This window comes from Prionailurus viverrinus, chromosome D2, assembly GCF_022837055.1.
Source record: "Prionailurus viverrinus isolate Anna chromosome D2, UM_Priviv_1.0, whole genome shotgun sequence".
Lineage (NCBI taxonomy): Eukaryota > Metazoa > Chordata > Mammalia > Carnivora > Felidae > Prionailurus > Prionailurus viverrinus.
In genome coordinates this window covers 48471975-48497310 of record NC_062571.1, presented here as the reverse complement: position 1 = coordinate 48497310, position 25336 = coordinate 48471975, and the positions used below count along the sequence as shown (strand labels likewise).

Here is a 25336-nt window from a genome sequence, read left to right as displayed (position 1 = left end):
TGTCCAACTTCGGCTCGGGTCACGATCTCACTGCTCATGAGTTCAAGCCCTGGGTCAGGCTCTGTGCTGATAGCTCAGAGCCTGGAGCCTGCTTCAGATTCTCTGTCTGCCTTGCTCTCTACCCCTCCCCTGCTCGTGCTCTCTCTTTCTCTCAAAGATAAACATAAAAAAACATTTTTTTAAGTCTTTATAAAAGAAAAAAGTATTGTACATAATCAAATAATCAAACTCATAATGAAATTGAATATTTATTTGAATTTCTCCTGGTAATAGCACTCAACATATAAGAAAAACAAACCAAAATGTGAGATTTTGTTTTAAATATAGCCATTTTTCAAAAAGTGAAAAGGTGGATTCTATATTTAATGGCAACAAGTGAGACGCCTTCTATTGTAGAACTGCCATTCAAAAAAGTATATTTTAAGAAATATATAGTATGTTTAACATGATGTGTTTTATGAATGGATACATATCTGAATGCCAATCTGAATATGGAAGAAATATGTGTGTTAAAACTACACTGGGAAATGAAATGTTCTTTTTTATAAAAAGTAGTTTGAAATAAAAGGAACTTGTTAGTAAATTCAATAAATTTTCACATGGGATTAAAAAAAAAAAAATCTCCACCACCCACCCACCACCCCCCTCAAAAAAGTGGTGGATTTGAGTAGAGCCATTACGTGACGGCACATTTCTGTACACCGTGGAAGCTGGTTTACATAGTCAGTGATAACTTCCTAAAGTGCATCTTTTGAAGACTTGTCTAGTAAAATTGCAATGTCAAATATAAAATACTTAACACAAGACATGCAGTAACAAAGTTAAATCATTATAGTTTAAAGTTTTTAAAACTACTTTTAAAACATTTGATTGACCAAAGAATAAAGATGTCAAATATAGTAGCATTCTTTCTCCAACAGTGAGCACCGTATGCTTTTTTCATTTGGCAAATCTTTTGGAGTCGAACAGATATGATGCAGTCTGAACAGTATTTCTTCTGTCACTGTAATACAATTCCCAGGTGCAGAGCAAGAGCTAGATTTTTGGAAGTTTGGGTGCGTTAACCACAGGATTTGCCTCCTGTAAGTATCTCCTCCCTGCACTCTTGTAATCATAGGTGCAGCCGTGAGTTTCTGCATAACGATGAGATGCACAGAAGTTGTTTCCACATCTAAAGCACAAAAAAGTTCATGTGAATAGTCACATTTTAGAGAGGCTCATCTCCTTGGGAGATGAGAGCTTGACTTCCAGTATCCAACAGGAGCCCTGTGGTTCTCTTTAGCAATTTTCAGCACTGACATTTCCCTTACACTCATAAACTAGCACAAGTGCCCCCCAAAGAGAATTAACTGTCCATGAATATGAGAGTTTAAAATAAAGGATCTATTATGAAATGAAACAGGATATAGATTTTTATGAAATGGTAAAATTGTAAAAGCTGATAAATATGTCTACCATTTCTCTTGTATCTAGTAAACCTGGGAGAACTGAATTTCTAAGAAATTCGGTCTCAAAAGAAAATTATGTAAAACTTAACTATGTCATAAAAGGATTTTTACAATGTTTTTCGCAACAAGATGAACTGTTTCTATCTGAACAGAATGCACTCTAAAAAGCAGCAGTTGTTTTTAATGCCTGGACTCAAACTAAGGGCAGACACCATCCCCAGAGTGATTTATTGATATTAATCAATGCTAATGAAAGAAATAATTATGAGAAAATTCATTACTTTTTGTGAATAGATTATTCCTCTGTTTTGAAATAAAACTGTACCATATAATCATTAAAATTAATAGTACATTTACTTTAAATTCAGTCCTTTTTTTGTTCAATTTAAAAAAGAACCGGGGCGCCTGGGTGGCGCAGTCGGTTAAGCGTCCGACTTCAGCCAGGTCATGATCTCGCGGTCCGTGAGTTCGAGCCCCGCATCGATGGCTCAGAGCCTGGAGCCTGTTTCCGATTCTGTGTCTCCCTCTCTCTCTGCCCCTCCCCCGTTCGTGCTCTGTCTCTCTGTCCCAAAAATAAATAAACGTTGAAAAAAAAATTTTTTTTTAAATAAAAAAATAAAAAAGAACCTTGGAGGAGGGATTCTTCCAAGTTGCATTCAAACAAAAACCACGCATATCTATCATAAGACAAAGTACACTCTGCCACTGGTTTAAATCTCCCAACTTGGAGGGCAGGAGAGGATCTCATGATTTATAAACTCATGAGCTGTCTACTTCGTCCTTACTTCAGCCACTTAGGAGCTCAAATAAGGGCTACCATCTGAACATCATCTTAATGATGTTACGAATAGCCAATTTTTTTTTTAATTTTTTTTTTCAACGTTGTTTTTATTTATTTTGGGGACAGAGAGAGACAGAGCATGAACGGGGGAGGGGCAGAGAGAGAGGGAGACACAGAATCGGAAACAGGCTCCAGGCCCCGAGCCATCAGCCCAGAGCCCGACGCGGGGCTCGAACTCACGGACCGCGAGATCATGACCTGGCTGAAGTCGGACGCTTAACCGACTGCGCCACCCAGGCGCCCCAACGAATAGCCAATTTAAAGAAGGTTTTATATTGTATCCCCAGGCTGGGTCACCACAAAAAAAGCATCTCAGCTTTTCCAGTCAGCCAACCTGCCTGCACTCGTAGCTAGTAGCCAGTCCAGTTTTCTTTCCACAGAGAAAACAATGCTTTGCTGCTTTCTTCTTTGTTTGGATTGGGGCTTTCACGGGTGGGAGGTGATGAGTACATTCTCCTGATTAATGAAAGGACACCTTGATTACTACAGGCAGAAAATGTTAAATGTGAAATAGTATTAAGCAAAACACAAAACACAACCCCATCACAACAAATTTCTTGGCCATAAAAAATTAATTTGTGCTATATTTATATCCAAAATTATCTACAAAATCTACAAGTAAGGATACAGTAGAACTGTTACATTTTTAAAGATGAGGTGGGTTTCTACTGACTGAGACTTATATTTTTAGGGCTTCTGTACACACCAGTATTTTTCTGATTATTTCTAAGGGCAATCAGTAATTGTAAAGTACACCAAACCTTGACAGAGAATTAAGAAAAAGTCTGGTTCAAAATCATTCTTATGAGGCCTCTGAGAAACAATGTATATGTAATACAAACACCCTATTCTTTTACGCCAAGAAGGAGCACCAGAGTATCAAGAAACTGGTCTTTTAGTCCTGATTACATCATTGAAATTACAGTTGTCAAACCACAGGCAAGTTATTTATTCTTTCAAAACTTCAATTTGTTCATTAAAAAAATTTTTTTTAACATTTATTCATTTTTGAGAGACAGAGAGAGACAGAGCACAAGTGGGGAAGAGCAGAGAGACAGGGAAACACAGGATCTGAAGCAGGTTCCAGGCTCTAGAGTTGTCAGCACAGAGCCCGACGCGGGACTCAAACCCACGAACCATGAGATCATGACCTGAGATGAAATCGGATGCTTAACCAACTGAGCTACCTAGGAACCCCCATTTTTAAGATAACATAACGTGGTTTTCTCCCTTGTGTTTCTAAGTGTTTTAAGGTCAATTCAGTTCTCACATGTAAAAAGCATCCTGAAAATTTTAAATGTTGTAATTATATAAAATACCATATTATCAATAGTGACTAACATGGTGCACTGCTCAATTTCACAGTACTACCTTTCCAAAAAATAGTTACTGAATTTTGTACTACTGTAATGATTTTATGTTTAAAAAACAGCATATCTGTTATTACATAAGAATAATTAAATCCATTTCTTTAACTACTAGGTGAAATTCTCTTACAACTGAGCAAAATTCCAACAAACCTGACTCAAGCAGAGAGGCTCAAAGTCACCATCCACAGTTGTTATAATAACAGTACCAGCACATGGTGCTTGGTGGCACTAAAAGGCCAAGAAGCAAAAGGCAAACAAAGAAAACAGAACAAGGGGAAGGAATGAGAAGAAAAATGCTGGGTCTAGGTGGTACTGTTGCCTATTCTCCACTATTTAAAAAAGGTTTGAGAGACCTCGGCTTAATGTTTATATGGCAGCTAAAAGTCTTTGAAGATCCTTCAAGGGTTCAAAAAATTGGAATTACAATGAATTGGTGCTATGCCTTTTGCCACCCAGAAAGGATGCTGGATATACAAACCCAGTAACTAAGTCAGCTTTATTACCAGTCTGAAATACCTTCCCATTTCCTAGATCTTGCCTCAAATTGGAAACTAACTGAATGACTCCTAATGGTAGAAACAAAATTGAAAACAACTAAGTGAATGATTCCCAGTGGTGCCCTGGCACCAACTCAATTAGCACTTTCTTCTTCAAGTGCGCTTAAGAGTTATCAAGAACAAAGGTGATGGGGTACTTTCCACTTCTTAAAAAACGAAAATAAGCATTTGCACAGGTCACAGAGGAAAGGCATATAATACCAGATATCTTCTGGAAGCTCATCTGATTGTAATTATCTTCGAAATTCAGGTTTAGGATATTCTTCCTCAATGGAATAATCTAATGATAGTTATTTAATTAGTTCAGTGTAGTCATATTTTCCTTTTTTCTTTCCTTGGAACTGCTTAACTCAATGTTTCCCAAACTTTTTTCATTCAAGAACTCTTTTTGAATGTGCAGAAACACAAGACACAGTACGAGTTGGCACAGACACACAACTGCAGTCTTCTCCTACAAGAATAGTTTCTATACGTGCTTCTACCTACTGGAGAAAACCATTTATTAGTTACCTACTCCAAGTCAGGACCCATCACTAATATATAGGTTTGCTACTATTCTTCAGACTGGCATTCAGGGTTTGTATGTCCAATATGATACCTTTCCAACTTTCCAGAGTTGTTTTCTGTCACTTACCACATCATACCCACTCTGAATGAAGCACTAGACCCATTCACAGGTGCAATTGCTTCTAAAAATGCTAAATGGGTGATGTGCATTAAGGAGGGCACTTGTTGGGATGAGGACTGGGTGTTATACGTAAGTTTGAATCACTGGGTTCTACTCCAGAAACCAATACTACACTGTGTGTTAACTAACTTGAACTCAAATAAATAAATTTAAAAATAAATAAAATAAAATAAAATAAAATAAAATAAAATAAAATACTCTATTTCAACCTCTATTTAATTTCCAGGTGCAATCATATGTCTAAAATCATATGTCTAAAATTTGGTAATCATATGTCTAAAAATGATAACTGGATCTATGAGGATGGGTAAGATTTCCAAGGGAGACCCTATAGTAAAAAGCAAAGAAAACCAGTGGAAGAATTTAACAAATTAATTAAATAAAATGTATACCAAAACTCTCATGGACTCTTCAAGGACATTCAGAATGATACAGTTATTACTGAAAGGAAATGGCAGCAAGTTACATGGCCCTTGTTTGGGTAATCATCACTGCAGGCAGTAGTTGATGGCTTGACTTAAATGAAATTAACCAAAAGAATGTATACCTGGGGACAAGCAGAGGGCTGGTGAAACACGTAAAGAAAAAGAAAATCAGGTTTAACAAAATGAAACAAAAACAAAACTCTACAGCAATATGATAGCCCAGAATAAAAGAAGAAGAAGAAGAAGAAGAAGAAGAAGAAGAAGAAGAAGAAGAAAGAAATGAAACAGAGAGAAACAAAGGAAAAGAAACTATTTCAAGAAGGAGGCCCACAAGAATCAAACAAGGTGAGGATACAGAAGCATCCACTGGATTGAAATTGTGGATATCTTTGGTGACCAAAGCATCAACTATTTCAGAGGAAGAGTGAGAAGAGAAATGAAAAAGCACAGAAGCTCAAATTAGAGTTAAAAGTAGATAAATTATAGTGTGTGGTATTGGCATAAAGACAGGCAATAAAGAACCCAGAAATAAACCCTCACATACAGGATGAAATGATTTTTGACAAGGATACCCAAGACAATGGGGAAAGGACAGTCTTTTTAACGAATGGCACTGGGAAAACTGGATATACACATAACGAATGGCACTGGGAAAACTGGATATATACATGAAAAAGAATAAAGTTGGACCCTTATATTACACCATATATACAAAAATATATAAATTAGAAAATTAATTCAAAATGTATCAAAGACCTTCCTGGAAGACATATATAAAACTCTTAGAGTAAAATATAGGAGGAAAACTTCATGAAATTGGACTTGGCAATGATTTATTGGAAACAATACCACAGGCACAGGCAACAAAGGAAAACACCAACAACATGGACTGCATGAAAATTAAAAACTATTGTGCATCAAAAGACACTATCAGTAGAATAAAAAAGGGAGAAAAATTTAGAAGAAAATATTTGCCAATCACATATCTGATAAAGAGACCAGTATCCAGAATGAGAACACCTAAAACTCAGCAACAAAAAATGAAACAACCCAACTTAAAAATGGGCAACATATTTGAACAGACATTTCTCCGAAGAAGATGTACAAATGGCTAAGCACATAAAAATATCCTCAACATCACTAATCATCAGGGAAATGCAAACCAAAACCACAGTGAGATACTACCTCATACCTATTGGGATGTCAATTATCAAAAACAAACAAACAAACAAGCAAAACAGAAGATAACAAGTGTTGGTAAGAATATGGAGAAACTGGAAACCTAATACACTGTTGGTGGTAATGTAAAATAGTGCAGCCACTATGGAAAACTGTATGGCAGTTACTCAAAAAATTAAAAATTGAATAAACATGTGAGCCAGCAATTCCACTTCTGAGTATATACTCGAAAAAATTAAAAGCAGGGTCTCAAAGAGATATTGGGGCACCCATGTTCATAACAGCAGTATTCACAAGAGCTGAAATGTGGAAGCAACACAAGTCTCCATCCACAGATACATGGATAAGCAAACTGCTGTATATACATACAATGAAATATTATTCAGTCTTAAAAAGTATGGAAACTCTGACAGCATGTCCCCAAGGTGCTACAATATGGATGCACCTTGGGGACACAATGCTAAGTGAAGTAAGGTACACACAAAAAAACAAATGCTGTATGATTCCACTTATATGAGGTACTTCAAGGAATTAGAATTAGACAGAAAATAGAATCATGGCTGCTAGAGGCTGGGGTGAGTGGGTGGGGGGATGAGGACTTAGTGATTAATGGGTACAAGTTTTCAAGATAAAAAGAATTCTGGAGATGGATGGTGGTGATGGTTGCCCAACAATGTGAATGTTTTATATAATGGCATTGAGTTATACACTTAAAAATGGTTAAGACGGTAAATTTTATGTTATGTATATTTTACCACAATTAAAAAATTGAAAAAACATGGATATAATAACACTTTAATATTGAAAAAACATGGATATATTAAGACTTTAAAACTCTGGGCCTTATGTAGAAGTGAAAAATAAACCCTAAGTACTCTTTAAAGGCATAAAACTCATGTGACAACCATAATATATATTACATTGGTTGTGACATCAGTTTTATATACTTTCATATAAAGTATCCTTTAGAACCCTGAGGCTAGAAAGGTGGTACATCTTTGGTAATGAGCTCCCACCCCTAGTCTGAGTCTAAAATCTCAAAAGATGATGATCATAATGGCTTCCTTGGAGATTAGGACTGGCCAGTGCACCTTTAAGGTGTTATTGGCAGAAAGGAGTGCCAATGTTGTAGCTACTTCTGCTACTGTGCTTTGGAAAGGGCTGATTCAAGGACCGTCTTTTTCTTTTACCCAGAAATAATCAGTTCATCAAAAGGAGCTCTTCCTACTCTCCTTCATATTGGATTATGATGTCAAGAAACACCTCTCTAGGATACTTTTTCGAAACCCAACCAGCAGCCCAGCATGGCTCTAGAGTGGCCAGTGACAGAGGGTTGTGGAATTACACATTAATTCTTCATCCTTCCTGTCTTTTCACTTAGACTATATCTTTCCCCAGGCAACAGAGACCTCAATTTCAATTTTTGTTTTATTCTTCAAGTATGTTCTACAGTCAGTTCTAATAGCCATTTTCCTCAGTGGAATAAAGTTTAGGGAGAGTTTACTCCATACATACCACAAAGAACCTTCCTCTTATTTCTCTCTGAAAAAAACAGTATGCATAATGAAGTGATTGTTAGGCTTATATTTTCACAATTATCTGTAGCTTACCTACTCTTTTCCCTGCTGCTGTGTTATTTCCATTCATTCCAATGCCACGGGCAGACTATAATCAAAACACAAAACATCTACAGAGGTAAGTTAATGGAGAACAGAAGAAAAGATCACTAAACATGAAATACTTGTATTTTATTATGGAAATGCTGTTGGGCTTTCATTTAATTAAATTAATTTGGCATCTGATTCTCACATGCAGCAATACTGTACGTATTTTTCTTTAAGAGAAGAAAATTTGATGGTGTAAATAAAAGTTCTTATATGGAAACAATTAAAAATATTTAGCGTTAGGGGCACCTGGGTGGCTCAGTCAGTTAACTGTCCAACTTCGGCTCAGGTTATGATCTCACAGTTTGTGAGTCCAAGCCCCACGTCGGGCTCTGTGCTGACAGCTCAGAGCGTGAAGCCTGTTTTAGATTCTGTGTCTCTCTCCCTTTGCCTCTCCCCCACTTATGCTTAGTCTCTCTCTCTCTCTCTCTCTCTCTCTCTCTCTCTCAAAATAAATAAACATTAAAATCTTTTAAAAATATTTAGTGTTAAAAATAGATGATAAATTGTTGACACAAAATTATTTTTCAAATTACAATTCTCAATTTAGGGCTAACACCTTATTTAAAATTCAACTATCAAAAAGATTTTCTACCGACTAGATTAACATTTTAAGAGAAACTTTTATAAAAAGAATTCAACCTTCGGTCTCCTCCCTTAAGTAAACAAAAAACAAACATGTAATATGATGAATAACTACAAGGTTAACTAGTAGAACATATTGCAAACAAATACTTACTAGAAAAAAATCTGTAGGTTCTAACAGGGGAGAATTTTTCCTAAAGCTTTCTTCCTGAGAATGCTGGAGACTTGTAGACAGCCCCATTCCAGAGGTCCGAATCCTGCCTGCCCCACGCATGCTCTGTAAGCTATCTCTGCTTGCACTCCGGGCCAGCGAAGCAAGAAAACCTATATTATTTACACAACCAACAGGCTCTTTGGAAGCCTTGTTTGCCATTTCTGTGATATCCCATGCCTCAACTTTAGAAATAATATCAGCTCTTTTCCCAGGTGAATCAACTTTAACAGCACGAAAGCGAGTAGTCCTAGAGAAAGAAGAATCAGTTATATTTCGAACATCTAGCGACCGAAGCACATTTTGTGAAGCAGAAGACTGGAGATTCCCAGACTCAAAACATTTGGACTGTCTCTGTGGTTTCACCAGAGAATTATGGAGTGACATTGGTGTAGAACAGCGAAGAGGTGACAAGAGTCTATTCTTGTGAGGACTTAATTCATGGTGGTCGAGAACTGTAGTTTCTACTGATTCACTGCTCAATATTCTTGCAACATGTTTAAGATGCTGTTCTGCAGCTTTCAACCCTTTATCATCATTACAGAGTAAGAACTCTGGATTTACCTTCTGTGTGCCTTCTAAGCCAATGCTCTGTTCATCGGTGTTTCCTTCTGTAAATAAAGCAAATGAACCCACTTCAGGTGGAAGTGATTCTTCAGTTACACATTCTTCTGACGTTGGAAATAAGGTAGTGTCATCCTCTTTATTGGATGACAAATTTCCTGAAAAGTGTTTCGTCCGCCTAGGCAGGAATGATCCAAGATGGAGAACAGAATCAGCAAGCTCCTTGTCATTTTCCAACTCGGTATGGGGTATCTGAGGTGGTAGTTTGATGCTACCATTGGAATGAGACAGTGCGTTCATCTCCCAGTTATCCTCTTCCTTAAGAAAATTGCTAGCAATAGATGATATGGGTCTATCAGTGGGGGGCACAGTTGCCAAACTTGAAACGGCATTGCTGGAAGTTTCAGGTAGACATGCATTCCCAGCAGGAGGTAAACAAGACTGCCCAATGTGGGGGAGAACCCTTAACAATCTGTGGCGAGCAGCTGCTGTGGAACTACCAGAAGGTCGAGGAGCTATAGGTGGACGAGGTTTTACCTTGACAGCTTTCTTAGGCTAAAAAAAAGAGTGAATATATAATTCCTTACAGTCATTTTTGTCTACCCATTAACAAAAATTAATGAAGGAGGAAAATGTTATTTACTGCAGCACTGGCATTTTGATTACCTCAATCTAAAACGTCTTAAAAGATTAAAATCTGAAGTTTAAAACTGAGATGAATTTTGCTCTCTTCCTCCACGGAGTATAATTTTCTGAAAATATTAAAAATAATTTTATTTATCTTCCTCACTACTGATTATTTTCCAGAGTTTTGCTGAGAAGAAAATTCACTGAGTATACTAGATATGATATTACTCACCTATTTTAGGCCCCAACAATTTTTCCTAGTAAGATGAGTGTCAGCTACATAGGTACTACAGAAAAGAGTTAACAGGCCTACACTGTTATCCTTGAAAAGGCCTGCCTTCCAGGATGGCCCTTGGCTAGCTTCTGGGAACTTGTATTTCAAGAGGGTTCCCACCACCCTAACAGAAAAGGTGCCTAACTTGTTTGTGCAAGCACTATGGTTTATGCTAAACACTGGCTTTCCTTCTGGGTGTCTGGCCTTCTGGTACATGCTAGACAGAGGGTGCCTACATGAACTGCCCCAAATAAAACCCCTGGGCACAGACTCTCTAATAACCTTCCCTGGCAGATAATAATATTCCATATGTACTGACAGAGCTCATTGACAGAGGGATAAAGCATGTCCTATGAGACTCCACTGGGAACGGGATTCTGGGAAGCTTGTGCTTGGTTTTCTCTGGACTTGAGCCATAAGCCTTTCCCCTTTGATGATTTTACTTTGTACCCTCTTGCCATAATAAATCTTATCCATGAATCCAACTATATGCTGGTCCTGTGAGTCTTCCTACCAAATCATCAAACTGTAGAGTGGTCTAGGGGTCCTCAATATAGTAAGTTTTAATAAAAGTATCACAACAATTTATGATGTTATGGATAAACTTAAAAATGGAAGGATAAAGAAGCAACCTAAATGCCCATCAATAGATAAATGGATAAAGAAGATGTGCGATGTATGTATAATGGAATATTACTCAGGCATAAAAAGAATAAAATCTTGTCATTTGTGACAATACACATAGACTTTGAGGTATCATGCTAAGTAAACTAAGTCAGAAAAAGTGAAATACAACATGATTTACTTACATATGGAATTTAAAAAATAAAACTAACAGAAAAAGCAGAAACAGATCCATAAATTTAGAGACCAAACTGGCATTTGCCAGAGGGAGAGAGGTAGGGGGATAGGCAAAAGGGGATGAAGAGGACTGGGAGATACAGGTTTCCAGAATGACTAAGTCATGAGGATAAAAGGTACAGCATAGGGAATACAGTCAATAGCGTTCTGGGGTGACAGATGGTAGCTGCACTTGTGGTGAGCATAACAGCAGAATATACAGAGCTGTGCAATCACTATGCCATACACCTGAAACTAATGTAACATTGTGTGTCAACTATATTTCAATTAAAAAAAAAGTTAATGGAGAGATAAAGAAAGCAAAATAAGGGGCCCCTGGGTGGCTCAGTCGGTTAAGCGGCCGACTTCGGCTCAGGTCATGATCTCATGGCCCGTGAGTTCGAGCCCTGCGTCGGGCTCTGTGCTGACAGCTCACAGCCTGGAGCCTGTTTCAGATTCTGTGTCTCCCTCTCTCTCTCTCTCTCTCTCTCTCTCTCTGACCCTCCCCCGTTCATGCTCTGTCTCTCTCTGTCTCAAAAATAAACGTTAAAAAAAAATTTAAAAAAAAAGAAAGCAAATAAGTTCATTGATTATAATAAGTAAGAGTCAAAAGATATCTCTCAAAAATGGAAAATAAAAGAGTAGAAGGTTAAGTAAGGAAAAAGCAGATAAAGGACATGATAATAAATATTAATCTAAAGTTAAACAATAGATGGGGCACCTGGGTGGCTCAGTTGGTTAAGTGTCTGACTTTGGCCCAGGTCATGATCTCAGAGTTCGTTGAGTTCAAGCTCCGCATTGGGCTCTGTGCTAACAGCTCAGAGCCTGGAGCCTGCTTTGGATTCTGTGTTTCCCTCTGTCTCTGCCCCTGCCCCTTCCCTGCCCATGCTCTGTCTCTGTCTCTCTCTCCCTCAAAAAAAAAAAAATAAATAAACATTAAAAAAAATTTTTTTAATAAAGTTAAACAATAGAACAAAAGGCTTCTGAAGTACCAAAAAGTACACACTCATACACACACACATCCATACATACACAAAAGAAAAGAGACCATTAGAATACTGTAAATATATCAAAATAAGACATTTGAGACCATATATGAAAGTCATACTGCTAAATATAAATGTGATTAAGTTACCTACTTTTTTAAATTTCAAACTGGTTCACAAAGCAAAAAGCCAACTCTATAATGTATATAAAAGATATACCAAAAAGTAATTTAAAAGTTAACTTTGGGGCGCCTGGGTGGCTCAGTTGGTTAAGCGGCCGACTTCGCCTCAGGTCATGATTTCGCAGTCCGTGAGTTCGAGCCACGTGTTGGGCTCTGTGCTGACAGCTCAGAGCCTGGAGCCTGTTTCAGACTCTGTGTCTCCCTCTCTCTGACCCTCCCCCGTTCATGCTCTGTCTCTCTCTGTCTCAAAAAAAAATAAATAAACGTTAAAAAAAATTAAAAAAAAAATAAAAGTTAACTTTGATTTTTAAAATTTTTAAAGATTTTATTTTTATGTAATCTCTACATCTAACGAGGGTAAGCTCTTAATCTTGAGGTTGTGAGTTCGAATCCCACAATGAGGGTAAAGATTACTTGGAGAAAAAAAAAAAGTGTGCCTAAAAGTGAATTCTAAAAGACATGGGAAAAGGTATACCAAGTAAATGAAGACAGTAAGTTATCAAGGGTTATGGGCCTGATATCTGGCAAGGAAAATTTAAGCTGAAAGGGATGGAACACTTTATAACAGCTGCAGTAAGCAGTATAATTAAAATGTAACCGTGTAGGGGCGCCTGGGTGGCTCAGTCGGTTAAGCGTCCAAATTCTGCTCAGGTCATGATCTCGAGGTCGTTGAGTTCAAGCTCTGCATTGGGCTCTGTGCTGACAGGTTGGAGCCTGGAGCCTGCTTCGATTCTGTCTTTCTATTTGTCTGTCTGTCTCTCTCTCTCTTGCTCTCTGCCCCTCCCCCACTTGTACTCTGTCTCTTTTTCTCTCTCACTCAAAAATAAACATTAAGGGGCGCCTGGGTGGCGCAGTCGGTTAAGCGTCCGACTTCAGCCAGGTCACGATCTTGCGGTCTGTGAGTTCGAGCCCCGCGTCAGGCTCTGGGCTGATGGCTCGGAGCCTGGAGCCTGTTTCCGACTCTGTGTCTCCCTCTCTCTCTGCCCCTCCCTCGTTCATGCTCTGTCTCTCTCTGTCCCCCCCCCCAAAAATAAATAAAGGTTGAAAAAAAAATTAAAAAAAAAAAAAAAAAAAGCAAAACACTATGGAAGATGAAAAAGGAAATACACCAATGTCCACCAATAATGGACTTTCAGGTATCATTATTTTTATCAAAGAAACATTAAGCTAACCAAAACAAAGGAAATGGGGAATCCAAACAACTGACCAATAAGGTCAATCTTATAGTTATCTATCAAGCTTTTACCCTGATGATAGAGAATGAATCATCTTCTGAAGTATACATGGAATATTCATGCAGAGTGATATTAGATCACAAATAATCAGGTTTTATTAAGTAGAAATATAAGCAACATTATCTGATTTCCATAAAATCATTGTTTTTAATTTCAATAAAACCAGAAATCAAAAACAACGACAAAGCAAAAAGCTTCTCTCACCAGGAATTTTTCTGAATGCTATTAAACAACTCTTGGATAAAAGGGGAATATCAACTAAAATTGCAAATTTTCTTTAAAAAAAGTAAAATTACTGCAAACTGGCATGTGCCTCCTGATGTTTTGCACTGAGAAGAATGCATCATATAAGTAATATTCCTGCCAACAATGTTTAACCTGCATCCAATCATGATGAAACAATCAGACAAATTTAAACTGAAGATATTCCACTGGGACAAAGAGAAATTAGAATATAGATGACAGAATGTATATCAAAGATAAATCATGTGTATGGTAACTGTATTGTGGTTATGTAGGAGAAGACCCTTGTTCTGCAGAGATATATGCAGAATGAAGTATTTAGGGGGAAATGGTATCTGCAACTAATTCCCAAACGGAATGGTGAAAAAATAGGGAGAAAGCAAATGTGAAAAAATGTTAATTGATGGGTCAAGCTAAAGTGCCTATGCAGGTCTGCTGTGCTGCTCTTACCACATTTCTGAAAGGCTGAACATTTTTCAAAACACAAAAGGTAAAATAAGTATTCAGACAAACGCTGAGAGAATCCACTGTTAGAAACCTTTACTAAATGAAAAGAAGTACTAAAAGAAATGATTCAGAAGGAAAATAATCCTTGAAGGAAGCATGTAATTGCAGGAAAGAATAAAGAGCAACTGAAAAGGTAAATATTCAGCAATGTTGCAGGATATAAAATCAACATGCAGAAATCTGTAGCATTTCTATACACCAATAACAAAGAAGCAGAAAAAGAAATCGAGAAATCAATCCCATTTACAACTGTACCAAAACCAAGAAGATACCTAAGAATAAACCTAACTAACTACACATGAAAAGATGCTCAACATCACTCATCATCAGGGAACTACAAATCAAACCACAATGAGATACCACCTCACACCTTTCAGAATGGCTAAAAGTTAACAACTCAGGCAACAAATGTTGGCGAGGATGTGAAGAAAGAGGAACTCTTTTGCACTGCTGATGGGAATGCAAACTGGTGCAGCCACTCTGGAAAATAATATGAAGATTCCTCAAAAAATTAAAAATAGAACTACCCTACAACCTAGCAACTGGCCTACTAGGTATTTATCCAAAGGATACAAAAATGCTGATTTGAAGGGGCACATGCACCCCAATGTTTATAGCCACACTACCGACAATAGTCAAAGTATGGAAAGAGCCCAAATGTCCATCAACAGATAAATGGATAAAGAAGATATGGTAGGTATATATATATACAACGGAGTATTACTTGGCAATCAAAAGGAATGAAATCTTGACATTTGCAACAAGATGGATGGAACTAGAGGGTATTATCCTAAGCATAAAAAGTCAGAGAAAGACAAATATATGATTTCACTCATTTAAGAGTGAATTTAAGAAACAAAACAGATGAACATAGGGGAAGGGAAGCAAAACTAAGATAAAAATGGAGAGGGAGACAAACCATAAGAGACTCTGTTTAAATACAGAGAACAAACTGAGGGTTGCTGGCAGGGGTGTTGGGTGTGGGGGGATGGGCATTACAGAGGGCACTTGTTGGGATGAGCACAGGGTTTTATATGTAAGTGATGAATCACTAAATTCTATTCCTGAAATTACTATACTATACATTAACTAACTTGGATTCAAATAAAAATTTAAAAAATAAAAATAAAGAATAAACCCAATTAAAGAGGTAAAAGATCTGTACTCTGAAAACTATAGAAGACTTACAAAAGAAATTGAAGAGGACACATGGGGCACCTGGGTGGCTCAGTCAGTTAAGCACCCAACTGTTGATTTTCATTCCTGTCATGATCTCATGGTTCATGGGATCAAGTTGGGCTCTGTGCTGACTGCAAAGACTCTGCTTAGGATTCTCTCCCCATCTCTCTGTCCCTCCCACATATGCTTTCTCTCTTAAAATAAATAAACATTAAAAGAAAAAAGAGGACACAAAGAAATGGAAAACCATTCTCTACTCACAGGTTGGAAGAACAAACATCATTAAAATGTCTATACTACCCGAAGCAATCTACACGTTTAATGCAATCATCAAAATACCACCAGAATCTTTTGCAGAGCTAAAACAAACAATCCTAAAATTTGGATGGGACCACAAAAGACCCCGAATAGCCAAAGCAATCCTGAAAAACAAAAAACTGGAGGCATCACAGTTCTGAACCTCAAGCTATATTCCAAAGCTGTAGTAATCAAGACAGCATGGTAATGGCACAAAAACAGGCATACAAATCAATGGAACAGAACAGAAAATCCCAGAAATGGACCCACAACTGCATGGCCAACTAATCTTTGACAAAGTTGGAAAGGATATCTGATGGAAAAAAAAGACAGTCTCTTCAACAAATGGTGTTGGGAAAACTGGATAACAACTTACAGAAGAATAAAACTAGGCCACGTTCTTACACCATATACAAAAATAAATTCAAAATGGATGAAAGACCTAAATGTGTGACAGGAAACCATCAAAATCCTAGAGGAGTGGGGCACCTGGGTGGCGCAGTCGGTTAAGCGTCCGACTTCAGCCAGGTCACGATCTCGCAGTCCGTGAGTTCGAGCCCCGCGTCGGGCTCTGGGCTGATGGCTCACAGCCTGGAGCCTGTTTCCGATTCTGTGTCTCCCTCTCTCTCTGCCCCTCCCCCGTTCATGCTCTGTCTCTCTCTGTCCCAAAAATAAATAAACGTTGAAAAAAAAATTAAAAAAAAAATCCTAGAGAACCAAATGGCAACATTTCATTGACCTCTTTGAACTTGGCTGTAGAAACTTCTTACTGGGCACATCTCCAGAGGCAAGCAAAAACTATTAGGACTTCATCAAGATAAAAAGCTTCTTTACAGGGAAGGAAACAATCAACAAAACAAAAAGGCAACCTACAGAATGGGAGAAGATACTTGCAAATGAGATATCAGATAATGGGGTAGTATCCAAAATCTATAAAGAACTTACCAAACTCAACACTCAAAAAACAAACAACCCAGTTAAGAAATGGGCAGAAGACATGAACAGACATTTCTCCAAAGACATACAAATGGCTAACAGACACACGAAAAGATGCTCAACATCACTCATCATCAGGTTAATACAAATTAAAACCATGATGAGATACCACCATACATCTGTCAGATGGCTAAAATTAACAACACAAGAAACAACAGGTATTGGTGAGGATGCCGAGAAAGAGGAACCCACTTGCATTGTTGGTGGGAATGCAAACTGGTGCAGCCACTCTGGAAAACAGTATGGAGGTTCCTCAGAAAGTTAAAGATAGAACTACCCTGTGACCCAGCAATTGCACTATTAGGTATTTATCCAAAGGATACAAAAATACTGATTCAAAGGGGCATATGCACCCCCATCTTTATAGCAGCACTATCAACAATAGCCAAAGTATGGAAAGAGACCAAATGTCCATTGACTGATGGATAAAGAAGATGTGATATATGTATACAATGGAATACTACTCAGCCATCAAAAATAATGAAATCCTGCCATTTACAATGATGTGGGATGGAACTAGAGTGTATTATGCTAAATGAAATAAGTCAGGTAGAGAAAGAAAAATATCATATGATTTCATTCATATGTGGAATTTAAGAAAGCAGATGACCATAGGGGAAGGGAAGGAAAATAAAATAAGATAAAAACAGAGATGGAGGTAAACCATAAGAGACCCTTAACTATAGAGAACAAACTGAGGGTTGCTGGAGGGGAGGGGAGTGGGACATGAGCCAGATGGGTGATGGACATTAAGAAGAGTGCTTGTGATAAGTAAGCACTGAGTGTTATATGTGTTATATGTAAGTAGAATCACTAAATTCTACTCCTGAAACCAATCCTACACTGTATGTTAACTAACTTAAATTTAATAAAATCTTGGAAGAAAAATAAAACTTCAAAAAATAAAAAATAAAACTTGGTTGTAAAATAATACGAATATACATAACACTAGTGAACTGTATTAAACTTAAAAATGTACATTTTACCACAATTTAAAACAATTAAAAAATTTTAATTATAAAATCTATGTGTGGATAAGTGGGTGTTCACTGTAAAATTCTTCCAACTTTGCTGCATGTTAGAAAAAAATTACAGACCAATTCCCCGGATAAACAAGACTCCTAAATACAACATTAGCAAATTAAAGATAAAGATATAAAAAGAAAAATTCATCACAACCAAGAGTAGTTCATTCTAAGAATATAAGAATGATTTCACATTAAAAAAACAAATTCACCATATTATCAGAAGATTTTTATTTAGTGCAAAATGATTTTCAATGTCTCTTTGACTCATCAATTACTTAGAAGTGTGTTATTTCCAAAATATTCGACTTTCCAGATATCTGTTATTGATTCTTTACTTTATTCCATTAGAGTAAGAACTTTTTGTATAATTTGAATATTTTAAAATTCATTGGGACTTGTGTGACAGCACACAATATGGTTCTGAGTGCACTGAACAAGAATGTGTACCCTGCTGTTCTTTGATGCAGCATTCTATAAATGTCAATTGGGGCAGGTAGGCTGATAGTGTTGTTCAAGTCTTACATCCTCTCTGATTTTTCCATCTTTTCCACCAGTTTTTTGAGAGTGTGTGTAATTCTTCTAAAATAACTATGGATTTGTCTATTTCTCTTTGTAGTTTTTGCTTTATGTGTTTGAAGTTCTGTTATTAGGTGTGTAAAAATTTAAGATTGTGAGGAAAGATTTTTTTCAATACAGCTAGATCAACTGTTCTCCATCTAGAAAAAATTATCTTTTCCCTACTTCACATTATGTTTTTTATTTTTTTTAATGTTCATTTATTTTTTGAGAGAGAGAAAGAGTGTGAGCAGGGGAGAGGCAGAGAGACAGGGAGACACAGAATCCAACATAGGCTCCAGATTCTGAGCTATCAGGACACAGCCTGAAGAGGGGCTCGAACTCATAAACTATGAGATCATGACCTGAGCTGAAGTTGGTCACTTAACTGACTGAGCCACCCAGGTGCCCCCACATTATACTTTTTTTGAAAAGGATGGACCGTATACCTAAATGAGAAAGGAACAATTACAGAACTTTTCCAAAACTGTTTGGCATTGTGACTAAAGCTACACATATACTCTGCAAGTCCATTCCTAGGCTTATAACCCAAATAAAAGAATGCATATGTCCACTAAAAACATGTATAAGAATGTCCACAGCATCTCTACTGTTGAAAGGCAAACACTAGAAAAAACCCAACATGTCAAAAAGAGGAGAGAAACAAACTGAAGTAGTCATACAATGGAATAGTACAAAGCAGTAAAAAAGAAAGAACTGATACTCACAACATGGATGAATTGCAAAAGTGTTATGCTGAGCACAAGAAACCAGATCAAAAATAAAAAAGAGGGGCACCTAGGTGGCTTAGTCGGTTAAGCATCCAACTACTGATTTTGGCTCAGGTCATAATCTCACAGGCATGAGATCAAGCCCCATGTCAGGCTCCAGGCAGAGTGTGGATCCTGCTAAAAATTTTCTCTCTCTTTCTCCCTCTCTCTGCCCCTCCCCCGCTCCTGCTCTCTCCCAAAATAAATAAACATTAAAAGTCTATTCTATATGATTTCGTTTATACAAAGTTCAACAACTAGAAAACTAATTTATGGTGACACATATAAGAATAGTAGTTATTTCTGGAAGTAGGGAAAGGTTATGAGAAAATCTGGAGAGAAAGATAGGTCTTATGTTAATCTAGGTTGTACCTACCTGAGTATATATAAATGTAAAAATTCATCAAGCTATACATTAAAGATTTTTAAACCTTATTATATGTATATATTTTAAGAAAGAAAAAGGGATGGGCTATTAATACAATGAAAAGCAAAGTAATAGAGTAGTGATATATATATATATATATATATATATATATATATATGTATGTATATGTGTGTATGCGTGTGTGTGTGTGTGTGTGTGTGTAGCAAAGGACTTATATCTAGAATATATAAACATCTAAAAAAAAGTCAGTAAGTAAAAACATAACACTCAATAGAAAAATACCCAAGAAATCTGAATGGGCATTTTATAAAAAGGGATATCCAAATACCCATAAACATGTGAAAAGTGCTCAACTTCATTAGTCAAAGAAATGTAAATTAAAACCACAATGTGAGGCCACTACACATCAACCAGAATGACAAAAAGAAAAAAAGAAGGATCATGCCAAATGTTGGTAAGAATATGTGCAACTCTCATTCACTACCAGGAAGAATGCTAATTGGTTCAATTACTTTGGAATCACTTTGGAAAACTGACAGTATCCAGTAAAGCTGAACATAGGTATATTCTTTATCAAAACCAAAATAGGAGAGATATCCATAATAAGCAAATATTAACAGAGCATTTCAAAAAGTAACTATGGGAAGATTGAGATTCGGCTATTTTCTATTATCCTTCTTAGCACCAGACCTCTGAAATTTAAAAAAAAAACATGAATTAGTTTAAGTGCAGTATATCATAGTAAATGTATTGGTGGCCTAAAAAAAAAACAATTCATTGCTTTTAATATCTTAATAAATAACTGAGGCCAGAAACTTGAAATGAGTAGTATTTTATCAATAATTTGTTTTCACAATTACCCACAGACCTCAACGCTGTCAGCCCCGCGGGGATAAACTAGAGAAAAGCCTGGCCAAATGCCGACAGCTTCACCTTTTTGCTGAGATTCATGTTCTCCATCTTAGCCTTCAGCAGCTTCATCTTATTCATAGTTATTGAATTTTCAATGATCTGTTGCCCAGAAGGAGAAGGCTCAGTTTCTTCATCCTCATCAGTATACAGATTATACACAGAACCACCACTGCAAAGAAAACAACAATTACTATTGAGATGTGTCTGATTCCTGCCCAATGACTAAAAATGCTTTATGTGCAGTAGAAACTACAGATGCTGCTAATGACAGATGAGTAAATCTTGTCAGTGTAAATTCAAGGCAAATGTATTTCAAACAATGTACTTCTTCAAAAAAAAATTAAGGGGCGCCTGGGTGGCGCAGTCGGTTAAGCGTCCGACTTCAGCCAGGTCACGATCTCGTGGTCTGTGAGTTCGAGCCCCGCGTCGGGCTCTGGGCTGATGGCTCACAGCCTGGAGCCTGTTTCCGATTCTGTGTCTCCCTCTCTCTCTGCCCCTCCCCCGTTCATGCTCTGTCTCTCTCTGTCCCGAAAATAAATAAACGTTGAAAAAAAAAAATTAAAAAAAAAAGAAAAAAAAAATTAAATAGGGTGAAATATCATGATCCAGCATTACTGAAAATCTAGCACAGCTAAGCTTTTCTGAAGTCAGTATACAACAAGTGAAGGTCTTCTGGCACCTGTATCTACTCCCACAAGAGCAAACTCCATTTCCACAAAACCGCACTGATTTCATTTTATCAGCCAAAGCTGATCATCTTGAAACCTAGACCAAAGGATGATCCGAATTCCATTAACCATAATGAAAAACAAATTAATACACCAAAGTCCAGATTTTTAAATTCATACCGAGAGGATTTTCACTAAAAAAGGAACACACACTGTTGTCTTCAGAAAATATCTGTTTTAAAGAACAATGAAAAAATAAGAATGACTTAATATTTTTCTCAGTATTTGGAAATATAACCACCTAGAACAGCATATATTTTAAAATGAAAAAAAGAAACTCCGGTCAAGTCATAACACAAATTATTAAACATGTAAAACATCTGAACTACTGACCAGTCACCATGACATTTATTCATAACGTAATTATTATTTGGAGCCCCATCTCTTTGACTGCATAATATAATGGCACTTGTCACACTATCCTTACATTTATACTTATATGTCTATCTTTCCCTCTCACTCCCCACTAAGTAAGCAAGGTGAAAGCAGATATTAGGCCTTGTTCAACTTCCTAGTCTCAGTGCCTAGCGCAGTGCTTGACACATAGCCAATAAATATTTGTTGAACTGAACACAAACATTAGTGAAATTTCATTCAGCTTTTTCAATAAAGCAAAATTACAATGATAAGGGTTTGGGAAAAACACAAGCTCAGCATATTTGTGGAATGACTAAGATTTTAAATAGAGAAGATTAAGAATGTGTATTGGTCAGGGTGCCTGGGTAACTCAGTCAGTTAAGCGTCTGACTTCGGCTCAGGTCATGATCTGACAGTTTGTGAGTTCGAGCCCCACGTCAGACTCTGTGCTGACAGCTCAGAGCCTGGAACCTGCTTCGCATTCTGTGTCTCCTTCTCTCTCTGCCCCTCCCCCACTTGTGCTCTGTCTCTCTCTGTCTCTCAAAAATAAATTTAAAAAAATGTAAAAAAAAAAAATTAAAAAAAAAAAAAAAGAATGTGTATTGATCACCATGCCTGATTTACCTATAGGAAAACTAAAGTATGTATCTTAGCTAAAAAAAGTATGAGGGTTAACAAAATTTCCTGTTCTACATGGTTTTAAGAAATGGAAACAATTTAGGATGGCCTTAAAAATAAGGGCATATTCCCTAACACTTCACAAACACATACTCCACCACATAAAGGCAAAGTCGAGAATGGAAAGCCCCTTTCTTAAAACTTTACATAGTGACAATGACGACATTTTGAAACCATGGATTAATTACATGCACAGCAGGTATGGGTAGCAGAAGGAAGGATGGTGGGAATAGGTCTCCATAAGTAATTTAGTCCCTAGTGTTTGACCTGTGACCATCACTTCTCCCTACTGCAGACGCCACAGTATGAAAACTGCCACAATGGGAACAACACTAAATTAACACTGCTATCATTTACTGAACGCTACTCCGCCAGACTCTTTCTCCATGTCATTTCTAATCCTCACAAAACTATATATGGTGATATCATATCTCATTTTATAAATGAAGAAGCTGCAGTTCAGAGAGGTTTTACTAAATGGTAGACTTAACATTCAAATCCCCTGGTTCCAAAGCCTATTCTTTTTTTTTTTTTTTAATTTTTTTTTTTCAACGTTTATTTATTTTTGGGACAGAGAGAGACAGAGCATGAACGGGGGAGGGGCAGAGAGAGAAGGAGACACAGAATCGGAAACAGGCTCCAGGCTCTGAGCCATCAGCCCAGAGCCTGACGCGGGGCTCGAACTCACGGAGTGCGAGATCGTGACCTGGCTGAAGTCGGACGCTTAACCGACTGCGCCACCCAGGCGCCCCTTTTTTTTTTTTTTTTTAATTTTTTTTTTCAACGTTTATTTATTTTTGGGACAGAGAGAGACAGAGCATGAACGGGGGAGGGGCAGAGAGAGAAGGAGACACAGAATCGGAAACAGCCAAAGCCTATTCTTTATACTATTTCCTGTTGCTTCTTCAGGCACCAAACAACAGACCTTACTGCATCATGCTGTGAACCCCCAAAAGTGAACAGAACTTACAACATGTGAGGGCTCTTGTCTCGAAGTTAACTATACCTGAAAAGGCGGAAGGAGTGAAGATTTCTGCCAGTGCACCCTTGGAGACAGAAGAAATGACTCAAGTATATTCTATCCTTGGTCATCTTGCAGTATTTTAAGTGCTCTGTCATACATTCTATGGTTATTTTAACTTTAAGTACCCATACTGAATACTGAAAGAGGTTTCTGACTCAACTTTCCTGCAATAAAAAATTGGTCCTTTACTGTTTCCCACAGAGAACACTCTGTCTGTGTTTGCCTGCACACTGTGTACATATATGTATTCTAAAAAGTAGAGTCATGATAACTATTTCATTGGATCCATTTTCAAGTAAAAATACACTTTTAAATTCACCTAATTTTTTTCAAAGAACCACATTACTGTGTTTTCTCTCACAAAGCATAGACTCAGGAGAGCAATGAAAAGCCAATCACAGTTTCTTTCAAAATGGAAAAAGGTTACTAGACTAGGATAACAGTCATTTATAAATTCAATCTACAAATATCTTTCTTTGTACTTAAAAACTGTAAGTATTTTCTTAAATTTCTAGATATTTTCTTGAATGCTATATTTAACTTTTTCTAAACATTTTAATCTAATATTGTGATTAAAGAATAAAATATTGAACAAATGAATATCTTTCCCAACGTGAATATTGTTCACCCCAAAGCCAAGTCCTCACATGACTTTCACAGACAAGTTACCATTTAATTAAGTCTCGCCTTGCCTCCTTTGATTTCTTCCCACTTAAAAAAGAAGTAAGGTGGCATGATTAACTATAAAGATTTAAGACTCAACATGATTGATACTAGATTTTCTATCAGAATGAATTCAATTAGCACGCAATTCTCACTGTTTCTTCTTAGAGTAAGAGTTGGCAAACTATGGGCACAGGCCAAATTCAGTCTACCACTTATTCTTGTGCGGTCCACAGAATGGTTTTGACACTTTTAAATAGTTGAAAAAAATCAAAATAACATTTCATAATGTTAAATTATATGAAATTCACATTTGTGTCCACAAATAAAGTTTTACTGGAACACTGCCACACCACTGATCACATATTACAGAAGGCTGCTTTTGTACTACAACGGTAGAGTTGAGTAGCCACAACAGAATTGTATGTGGCTCTCTCACGGCTTGGCACTGTGGCTTGGCACACTACAAATCACAGTGGCACAGTCATAATTCAACAGCATTTTGAGTGCCATGTGTATCACTGTACCATGACATTTATACACACACACACACACACACACACACACACACACACGCACAGGCACATACACATACCTAACTTGTCAAAACAAGAGTGGACTTTGAATGCTACAGTTTTTAGGCAGAGTAGAGAATGGATTATTTCACTCAATTAAATGGCAAAGCCCCATGTTTATTATGCAGTGACATTTGGCCATGTTAAAGAAAAACAACTTATTTGGGCATTACTACACTAAGGACTCATCAGACTATTCCCAACTTGCTGGAAAAGAGTCAGAAAAATCAGAAAATTAAAAATGAAATATTTCATCAAAGTAGAATTTCTTCACAAAAATAAAAAATGAAAATGAGACTGCACCCAAAGTAAGTTTCTGAGTGGCTTATTTATGAGCTAAGCAAGAAAATCTGTTTGCCAAAAGTGAATTAATTAAATTGGGTTTGATCACAGCAACTGAAGTAATGTGTCCAGAGAAAATAAACTTGTTTAAAGATTACTGCTTTGGCAAGAACAATTTCTTGAAGAACTGACAACAGTCAACTAAAAAATAAAGCAAATGATTTAGATTTCTTTCCCTTGGCTTTTGATGAGTTGACATAAGTTATCAGTACCATTCAGTTGTTTTTGTTTATCAGGGCATCAATACCAACTTTGAAGTTAGTGAAGAACCAACCTCTATGAATAGTCTGCATGAAACAACTACAGGTAAGAAGAGGTTCAAACAAATGGCTAAAACAACTTGAAGTGAAGTCTCCTACAATTAATGAAGTAAAAATATGTGTGGAACAGGGAAAAAAAATTTACAAAGTTAATGAAA

At 37.0% G+C, this 25336-nt stretch overlaps 1 protein-coding gene across 5 annotated transcripts in view; it reads right to left on the bottom strand.

Moving 5' to 3' along the window:
- Positions 1 to 265: 265 nt before the first annotated feature.
- The window catches only part of ZFAND4 (zinc finger AN1-type containing 4), a 90718-nt gene continuing 65647 nt past the window's right edge, over positions 266 to 25336 (bottom strand). For 3 of the 5 annotated variants that reach the window (XM_047825896.1, XM_047825900.1, XM_047825895.1), the window contains 5 exons: positions 20573 to 20720; positions 8912 to 10087; positions 8119 to 8173; positions 2628 to 2745; positions 266 to 1171 (listed from right to left, as the gene is read on the bottom strand). In XM_047825896.1, the coding sequence (XP_047681852.1) occupies positions 1036 to 1171; positions 2628 to 2745; positions 8119 to 8173; positions 8912 to 10087; positions 20573 to 20720 (1633 nt within the window). In that variant the 3' untranslated portion in view covers positions 266 to 1035. Of the gene's footprint in view, positions 1172 to 2623; positions 2746 to 8118; positions 8196 to 8911; positions 10088 to 20572; positions 20721 to 25336 lie in introns of those variants that run through there. The other 2 variants (XM_047825897.1, XM_047825899.1) reach the window with 2 other exon arrangements.